At 21.9% G+C, this 10638-nt stretch overlaps 4 protein-coding genes across 4 annotated transcripts; 1 reads left to right on the forward strand and 3 right to left on the reverse strand.

The window, feature by feature from the left end:
- Window positions 1–133: 133 nt before the first annotated feature.
- PBANKA_1017400 (selenoprotein, putative) lies at window positions 134–617 on the reverse strand (the record flags this gene model as incomplete). The annotated part of the gene is made up of 2 exons (XM_034565258.1): window positions 134–161; window positions 241–617. 2 exons carry the CDS (start codon window positions 615–617, stop codon window positions 134–136), a joined length of 405 nt encoding a protein of 134 aa, XP_034421973.1.
- A 1058-nt stretch (window positions 618–1675) lies between these two features.
- PBANKA_1017500 (lipase, putative) lies at window positions 1676–4831 on the reverse strand (the record flags this gene model as incomplete). The annotated part of the gene is made up of 1 exon (XM_034565259.1): window positions 1676–4831. One exon carries the CDS (start codon window positions 4829–4831, stop codon window positions 1676–1678), a length of 3156 nt encoding a protein of 1051 aa, XP_034421974.1.
- Window positions 4832–5714: 883 nt separating this feature from the next.
- On the reverse strand, window positions 5715–9011 carry PBANKA_1017600 (conserved Plasmodium protein, unknown function; the record flags this gene model as incomplete). Its single annotated transcript, XM_034565260.1, has 1 exon — window positions 5715–9011. One exon carries the CDS (start codon window positions 9009–9011, stop codon window positions 5715–5717), a length of 3297 nt encoding a protein of 1098 aa, XP_034421975.1.
- A 1014-nt stretch (window positions 9012–10025) lies between these two features.
- On the forward strand, window positions 10026–10292 carry PBANKA_1017700 (cytochrome b-c1 complex subunit 6, putative; the record flags this gene model as incomplete). Its single annotated transcript, XM_034565261.1, has 1 exon — window positions 10026–10292. The coding sequence occupies one exon, from the start codon at window positions 10026–10028 to the stop codon at window positions 10290–10292; it is 267 nt and encodes an 88-aa protein (XP_034421976.1).
- Between the last annotated feature and the right edge of the window lie 346 nt (window positions 10293–10638).

Genomic DNA, 10638 nt, shown 5'->3' on the forward strand with positions numbered 1-10638 from the left:
GCACATAAATCATTGACATGATGAAGAATAAACATGAATGATCTTAAAAAATTTCAAATCATTTCCCCTTCTATGTTTTTAATAAGATCTGAATTATTTTAATAAATTTTATGGGCTCTTTAATTCATCCAAATTATCGTCAGGATGCTCTACCTTTGTATCTAAAAAAAACATATAATACATATACAATGAAACAATAAAATTGTGTTGCTTTTATTTATTATTAAATGACTATATAACCTATCTCTTATAGACGGCTTATAATAATTCGAATAATCTTTAAAATGACTGAATGTTGATTTATCCTTAGAATTCGATTTGGGTGTAGATGAATTTAATGTTTTATTATTTGTTTCCTTATCTGTGTTTTTAAGACTTTCATTCATTTTATTTTTATTAACTATCATTTCTTCTTCCAATTTTTGTAATTGTTTTTCTCGTGATATTTTCATTTTTTCATATATTTCATTATTTCGTTTAGTTTCGGAAATTTTATTCTTATATTTCACATATTTATAAACAACTATAATAAATAATGCAATAATAATTATCAACACCGCATTTTTTATTGTAAGAAAAGTTGCCCCCATTCCGGAGACATACTTTAATTTGTCCATTTTTAATAAAATCACAAAAAAATGAACTAGTATAACTGTTTTAACAATAACTATTGTGTTAATAATGAATAAAATGGTAAATTTCCCATATTTTCTTCTTAATCAATAAACAAAAAATAATTTTTAATATTTAAATTTGTATTAATAAAACATTTTATTATTAATTGTATTAAAATAATAAATTTTAGGATTTTTGCAAAAAAAAAGAAAAGAAATATTTCGTACTAAAATATATAGTTCAATTTTTTAAATGTGTAAATTAATCATATTTATTTCAAACGCTTTCATTTATGAAAATATTTTCAATTTTCGTTAATTCTATATTATTTATATGGTTATGCTAACTTATATAATAGGAAATTTTTAATTTCTTTATTTTCCTCACTTTTTAAAAGAAACGATTTATAATTGTTTCTTCGTATGCATAAAAATGAGTAATTAAATAAGAATTGACACAAACAAACACGATAATTTATTGTATGTATAATATTTATTCATTTTGCTTTATTTTTTATAAAATCATTGTTTTTTCAAATTATGTAATACTATAACACGGTATACCATAAAAAGATATTTACATATTTTCGTAATGTCAAACCTATTTAATTTTTTTTTTTATCAATCACAATTTTTAAGTAATGAAAATATAAAATGCAATTCTTTGTTTGGTATAATAATTTTAGTCTCAATATCATGATTTTACTTTTTTTTGTCTACTTTTTTTAATACACAAATAAATATCATTTAGTACCCCTTATAAAATGCGAGAAAACATTTAAAATATTTATTCATATCTAATTGTATTGTTTAATGTGTAGGCAGCGAATTTTTATCCCTCTTTATATATATGTGCATTATTGTTTTTTCTTGTTTTTCATTTATACATCATTCTGCCGTTGTATATTTAAATAAAACATGCGAATTGTAAAAGAGTTGTTAATTTATGCAGCTTGTAAACATATAAATTGAATATAAAAAAAGTTTCCAAATATAATTAAAAAAAAAATTACAAATGATAAAAATAATGTTGAAAAAAATAACATAAAACAAAAAATACATCAATTAGCGACTTGATTTTTTTCCTGTTTTTCATTAGATTTCGTCTTTTTTAACACCAATTTCTTATATTTTTTATAGTTTTCTTTCAACATAAACATAACATTTTTGTGAGAAAAACTCAAAATATCAAATATGAAAAACGGTATTAAAAAATATGTTCCCCATTCAGCCTCATTTGCCCATCTCGATAGGAGAGTTAAAAATACAAAATAAAAAAAATAATGTGTTTGGTATATATGTTGTTCACACAATTCGAAAAAAATATTGTTTTTGAAAAAATATTTCATAAATAAAAACATAATAGAACGGGGTTTATTTTTTTCATTATTAAAAAGCTCATCACCATCAAAAATAATGTTACCAAAATCGTAATTTAATTTTTTTAAATCTTCTACCTTGAAAATTATATTGAATTTTTTATTTTCTTCAGGATCACGAAAACCATTTAATGTTGGAATAGCCATAGCTACGGGTATCGGATCATAATCTACATTTATGTTATTACTTATAACTGCACTTTTTTCAAAGTCCTCAAAATATTTATCATCATAAAATATTGGCATTCCGAAAGTTATAGAGTATATTTTTACATACACGCTATGGTCATTATCATTATTTCCAATATCATCATTATTATTATTATTACCTTTTGTCTTTACGCCTTGTTCACGCAATATATTTTCCAAATAAAGAGAACTCATATTAGCCATTGATGCACCAAAAGAATGGCCAGTAAAAATTATAACATAAGGGTTTTCCTTTGAATATTTAGATTTGGTATTTTTTATTTCATTTAAAATTTTTTTTTTTAAAATATGCAAATATGGTTTAACAGCTTTTTTAAAAATGTATAAATATGCTTTATGTACTTTCCCTTTGGTTAAAAACGGATAAGGAGTTAATTCATATATTAAATTAAATAGCCAAATAAATGGGCTTGATGTCCCTTGAAAAGCAACAATATGTTCTACTAAATGATATTCATTTTTATCATAATTAGGAATAGAATATTTTTTACTTCTTTTAAAACATACAAACATTTGTAATTCATCAATATATCTAAAAAATTTTTTATCATTTTGTTGAATATGACGTAAACTAATTATATGTGGAACTAACACACTTCCTATATGATCTATATACCAAGGATTTGGTACAAAATTGGAAAATTCCCATTTTTTTATTATATTCCACATTTTATTTAATAAATATACTTTATGTATAAATAAATAGCAGAAATACCATGTTTGATATAATTTTAAATTTTTACCAGAAGTATTTGAAATATCTTTAAATAAGTCAATGTTTATTTTAGGGTCTATATTTCTAGGAACAAATATATCAATTATATTTTTATTAAAGTACTCGAATATTGGTAAATCTAATATATTGTCTTTAAAAAATATATTATTTTTCTCTTCTTCCGTTAAATAATAATGCTCCTTTAAATAACTAGAACATCCAAACATAATCGTAAATGTAAAATTTAATATTTCATACCACTCTTTATTTCTTTGTATTATGTTATTTAGACACTTACCTATATTAACTTCGTTTTCGGATTCTTTTATTATTTCTTCATTTAAAATAAATATAATATATAATAAATTGGATTCTTTTATATGTTTAACACATTTATTTATTGATAATATTTTAAAGGCTTTTACTACATTTAAAAATAAATGATATAAAATAAATTTACCTTTTGTAACCTTTATTTTATTCAAATGTGGATTTTGTTTTAAATGATATGATAAAAAACATACCCTTTCAACAAAACTACTACCCAATGGTAAATATTTACCATTACATAAACTAAACTTTAAATAAAAATCTTTAAACATGGTTGGGCAAATGTCTATTTTACTTAAATCTGCATAATAATTTATCTCTTGAAAGCTTAAATTATCATTATCACCATTAAGTAAAACAAAATTTTTATATAATTTATTTTTTATATATTTATCATTTACTATATGTAAATTATGTAAAGGGAAATTATAATCCTTATGATATTTCATTTTTAGCATATATTCATTTTCATAATTTATATTTATTAAATTACGACTTTTAATTATATCGTTATAATATTCATCTAATTTGTTCTCTTTTAATTTACTACGATATTTTTCTAAATCATTTTTATATTTTACATGCATGTTGTTTATATCATCTAATTCGCATACACCATCCACAAATTCATATTCATTTTCATCCAAATCATCCAAATTATTAGATGTATCATCGGTTATATCAGAGTCGCTACTATTTATGGGTTTATTTTGTTCATAGTTTCTGAAACTTAGTTCATATATAATATTTTTTACTTCATTTAAATGTTTATTTATTAATTCATCATCATCTTCTTCTTCATCGTCTTCTTCATAAGAATTTTTATTTTCATCTTCGTTTATTATGACTAGAATATTTTTTGTATCCATCATTTTCAACATTTCATCATCAATTTGTGTGCATTTCTGAGTCGATACATTTTCACAATTTTCTTCATTTTCATTTAATCTTACATCAACTATGTTTTTATTCATATCTAGTTCTATTCCTGAATTTTCATTATTATTTATTTTGCACATTTCTACATTTTCGTCGTTTTTTTTCATAATTGTTTCCTCATTTTTTTCTTTTATAAGATTTTTGTCTGAATCACCATATTCTTTTATTTGTGTAATATCAGTGCCAATGATTTTATTATCTGATATTTCTGTTTGTTCATTCTGAGTTTTATCATTTTTTAATTTATTTAGTGTAGTAATACAATTATTATTTTTTTTTATACATTGGTTTCCCTCTGCATGTATTATACACTTTTCATCATTTATATTTTTACAATTAATATTATAGTTTTCTGTTTCTTTTCGAATATTTATATGAGTTGTTGGTATTTCATTTTCTGAATTACCTGTATTATCGTTAATATCCAAATTATCATAATTTGAAAATAATTTCCTATTTAATAACAGGTCCTGTTTTACAAAAACTGGGATGCCAGTCTTTATAATGTTTATGCATTCTAAATTTGTATCAAATAAAAATAAATTTATATTAATAAATGAATTATATGTCAAAAAGCTATTGGTAAATACATACATTAATGCAAAATAATGGAAACAATAATATAAGTTTAAAGATAGTTTCATTTTTTATTTTTAAAACGTTATTTCGAAGCAAAAATTACTGAACTCCAAACAATTGGACAGATTTTCGTTATATATATTTTAACATATTAAAAAAAATATATAATTTTGGGGTTTCAAATTACTTCTATATTTGCAAATTATGGATAGACATATATATAAAAAGAAATGTAGTTATATATTTAACAACATATACATTTTTTATATACAAAAAAATATACATACAATTTCATTTTACATTGAAAAAAAAACATTTTTTAAATAAACCACATGCAAAAAAAATGTTTTTTTCTACAAATACATATATATTTGCCCACATGCAAAATTTGCATTTAAGTCAATATAACAAAAAAATAAGAAAAAATAGGTTTAATATGTAATAATAATGAAAAAAAACTCATTTTTTTTTATTTCCCCTTTTAAGTATATAGCAAATACCCATAAACCACAAATTTTTAAATTCATATATAGGGAGGGGAGTTCATATATACAAAGAAAATATTTTGTAACTAAAAAAATATAAGTATACAGTTAGAAAATTATATATTTTAAAACACAATTACAATCATTGTCATATATTTGAACAGGTATATTGTATATATTCATAATATATAATTTTATATTAATTAACTGTGTATGTAAATACAAAAGGAAATTTATATAATACATATACAAGGCATATATATTAAAGAACAATTATACATATATACGTGACTAATATATATATATATATGTACATATAATATAAGTAAATTATACTCCCATAATGTCTGTTTTTGAAATATAGTCCTAAGTTAGGTTGTTGCAAACATTGTATGGTCTATAATATTAATAAGTGTGTATACACAAATTTTTTTTATTTTATGTGCTCCAATTTAATTATATTTTATTTTCTCTTTTCCTCAAAATATTTCGTATAATTAGCACCTTTTTTAAATGTGAAATATTCTAGTTCAATATTTTCATCGTTTTCTTTTTTTTTCTCAACTATAAAATTTGCTTCGTCATTAAAATTAAAAATCTTTTCTTTCTTCTTTTCATTATTATTTAGTAAATCATTATTCACAGCATTTCCCTTTTCTATTTTATCATCACGCAATATTGACTTCTCAATATTTTTTTTTTCTTCCCTATCATTAAATCTATTATTAGAAATTTCCTGATCATCGTCATTTATAAAATCTTCTTTTGAATAAGAAGATCCCTTTTTCAAACTAACTGAAAAATTAACAGATGAACTATTATCTGTTTCATGTAAAATATTTGAATTTAAGGAAACAAAATCTAATACACATTGAGCTTGATGAATAGTATATATTTGTTTAATTATGGTTTTGATATTATATGTAGGGGTTTTAATTAACGTTTTAATAACATCTTTTATTAGTTCATCATAATTTAATTTTAATTTTGAATTATGGAATATAGATTTTACTATGAAAGAAAATCTAATTTGATCATATATTTCCCGTTGTGATTTATTAATAAACTCTTCAAATGTTAGTATCTTCTCCATTCCGTTATTATTTCCCTCGATATTTTTGCCTTGCATCTCCTTTTTCTTTAAATAATTCGCGTATAATTTTTTTCCTTGTGCACGAAACAAAGTTATAGGCACATTTAACGAAGTTATTTCCATTAATTTGTTATATGCTCCCATTCTTCTTTGTTCAACACATTTATTTTGAATATCTATCATTGCCCTTTTTTCAATTTCTGTATATAACTCATCTTTTGTTTTATTATACTTTTTAAAAATATAATCATCTATGTTTTCTGTTTCACTTTTTCGCATTTTTATATCAATTACATTTACTTCTAATACACATTTAATTAAATCGCTTTTTCCTAATATATAATCATTTAATGTTTCATCAATATTATCGACTTTATCATAATCATTAGGATCACAAAGATTTTCAAAAATTTCTTTTGTTTTACTGTTTTCATTATTATATGATGGAATTTTTTTATCAAGTGAATTCATATTTTCTTTTAATATTTCTTCTATATATTTATCAAAATTTTTCTTAAAGTTTAATTCATCATCACTAACATTTACATTTGTTTCTTTGCTTTCCAGTTCGTTGTTCTCCATTTCTTCATCAAGCTCGTTGTCATTGCCAAGGATATATTCAATATCTTCTTCCTTGTTTGGAAGGTAATATATTTCCCCTGTTTTATCATTTTTTTCATTCATTTTTTTTCTCATTTCTTCTTCCTTAGTATCATTTTCATTTGGGCTTGTCTCATCTTTTTTTAGATATTTCTCCAAATTATTGTTGTCAAAAAATTTATTATCATTACTTTTTAAAATTGATTCGAGTTTATCAAAAACTTTGTTATTTTTTAATTTTTTAATTTCCATATAAATAATTTCTCGAAATTTATTTATACTATCTTTGCTAATTTCGTTCATATTTTCAAGGTCTTTTTTTGTATCCTTATCGAATGCAATAATATTATCATTCCCATCGTTTTTTTTTTGTTGATTTTTAAAATAATCTTGGAATAAATTTACAGGTATATATACTGTGATATTTTTTTTATCATTTTTACCCATTCCTATTAAAGATTCATTAAAACCTATGGGATTGTAATTTTCTTTTATTGATATAATCGTATTTTCCATAGATATAGCTTCACTAGGTAATTGATATCCTTCTTTAAAATAATTCATATATTCTGAATTTTTTAAAAGTTCGTTGTAATAATTTTTATAATTTTTATTTCCCAAATTACCATAATGATTTACATCATCGTTTGTATTGTTAAAATATATTTCTTCTTCGCGAAGTAATGGAGTCGTATCATTTCCTTCCTTCATTTCCTTATTATAATAATCTGAATTGTTTATGAATTGTTCTTCATCTTTATCCACATCTATCAACTCGCTTATTTTGTTGTTTCCAAATTTGTTTATTTCCTCAATACTAATATTTTCATAATTTTCCACTTCTTCTTTCTTTTCACTAAAACAATTATTTAAACTACAAAATTCATCATAGTAAGTATCATTAAAACTGTAAACCCATCCCTTTGAAACATTTATATATACATCATTATTCCAATCAACTTTGTGATTTTCATCAGTATCGATTTTAATTTCGAGTTCATTATTAATATACTTTAAAAATTCTTTAAAAGTATTACCTTTTTCATATGGTGGCACCTTTACAACTATATCCAAATTAATATATGGCCTGTTAAACTTTACTATTGGAAATATATCAATAGAAAAATTTAAAACTATATCATCAAACTTACTTATATTTATATGATCAATTTTATTCAATAACCTAGGTGCACCTATTAAATATAGGTTGTTCATTTTTTTATAAACTTTTATAATATCTTCATTAATATATTTTAAAAATATTTTAAAATATTCATTTTTATCTATATAATTAATTAAATTATTAATCGGAACATCATTTAAATAGGAATATTCATATTTATTTTCTTTCAATTTTATATTTTTATATTCTTTTACACATTTATCGTAATAATATTCCCGAAGTTTACCTTTTATTCCTATTGTTAATGAAATATCACTACTTTCATTTTTTTCATCCACATATTTTATACTTAAGTAATTTTTTTTCATATTATCAATTAACCTGTTTTTTTTTTCTTTGTCCATTTCACTCACTTTCCCCATGTTACATTTTTGTTCCATATTTTCATTTTTATTCCCCACTTCCTTTTTCCCATTTTCGTTTAAGTGAAATTTATTCTTTATTGTAAAAATTTGTTTGTTTTCATTTCTCCATTTATAGAATTTATTTCGTATTCCATTGTTACTTGATATATTTATAAAAAATATATTTTTTTTTACCAAGCTAGTGCAAAAAAGCTCATGCACATTTTTTTTTTTTGACTTTATGCCATATATATATTGGCTGGAATTATTACTATTGTTTCTGTGATAATTAATGTTATCAATTTCCCTTTTTTTATGAAAGTTGTCCAATTTTAAAGGAAAATAAAGTATATCATATTTCCGGTCATTAATTTGCTTATGTTTTTTTTTGTATTCTTTATAATTAAAAAAAACTAGCTCGTTTTTTGTGTGTGCATTTTTCTTATGAATAGTATTGTACTGTATCCCACAAATATGATGAAAAAAAAAAAAACATAAAAAAAAAAAAAGGAAATTAGCTAGTTTATTCCTTATAACCATATTAATACGAGAATATATTCACATTCATCTACATATATATATGTATATGCTAAATATATAGTATTTATTTTGTACTTTATTTAATCAAAAAAACATATAAGTTCCATAACCATTTATTTTGGCTGTGATCTATTTTTTTAACACAAATGGAAATGTATAAAGTTTAGTTAAATGCATGTATTTGCTTCCATGTAGAATGCCAACCTTTCTGCGTACATTTTTTATGCAACTGTTTCAAAGACAACATTTTGATACAAATATAAAATATATAATTATACTAATATAATAATATAGATAAAAATTATAAAAAATTATAAAATATATACATAAAATGCATAAATATTTTTTAAATGTGCTTGAAACGGTGAAGCACTCAATACTATCACTGTTTCATTTTACTATATTTTTATTTTTAAAATATAATATCAATTTTCATCTTAAATCATTCCTTTTTATTACAAACATCAGTACAATATTTGCTGGTATTATACTTTTATATATTTTTTTCCATTCGTGAACTGTATTTTTCTATAGTATGCGTGCAATATAAAAATTATTTATATGCATATATAAAATGATATATACATTTATTGCATTATTGTAATTTTTATATTAATTTTAACAATAATAATTATTATTTACAATGTAATAACAGTTTTTTTAATATAAAAGTATTATATATTATTTACCCTTGGTAGAATTAAACAAAACATTATAAACTTTTAAAATTATAAACAAATACATAATTAACAAAAAGAAAACAAAATACTATTTCAGGGGGAAAGGCATTCATTAGTGTATTTCAAAAAGTTACAAGATAAAAATAATTTTTTCTTTTTTTATCAAAATATATTAAAATTTTGGAACTATTTTTTACTTTGTTTATTATTACATAAGGTCACGGATAATAAAATATTAATTTTTCTTTTAAAAGAAAAAAACACACAAAAAATATTATGCACACGGCTAATCAAAGGAATACATTTAATATATGAGAACTTAAGACATGTAAATATGTCGTATCCATATAATACAGAATTTTTTGTTCGTTACCCAAAATTTAAAGAGAGAGATGAAAAAGATAGAACTACCGATCCTAGAATAGAACTAGAAAAAAAATGCGAAGTAAAATGTGTACGTCCAGTGAATGAATATAAAAATTGCGTAACCAGAGTGAAGGCTAGAACTGACAATAAAGGAAATTGCCTAGGCCAGTATGAAGAGTTATATATTTGTATTGACCATTGTGTGGCGAAGGATCTGTTTAATTACTTAGTCTAGGATTGGCTTAGCACATACATACTATATACGTGTATGTATGTATGTGTGCACATATCTAATTGTTCCATTTCTAAAAAAATGTATAATAAAATCCTTATAGTTCCATTTTATATTTAAAATGTTTTTTTCAAAAAGCTTTATGATTTTATATTTTTATATCGATTTATATATTTTTTTTTTTTAAACAAATGAAAATACTTGCATATAGTTAAAAAAATTATGTATCTATTACTTGTGGTAATATACACACGAAAATTGTCACATATAAATCCATGCAATCTAACATGGATATATGCATAGACACATATGCATATTTATGAGTAGCAGATAAATGTGTATGTCGAAA

The sequence above is a fragment of the Plasmodium berghei genome, assembly GCF_900002375.2.
Source record: "Plasmodium berghei ANKA genome assembly, chromosome: 10".
Classification (NCBI taxonomy): Eukaryota; Apicomplexa; class Aconoidasida; order Haemosporida; family Plasmodiidae; genus Plasmodium; species Plasmodium berghei.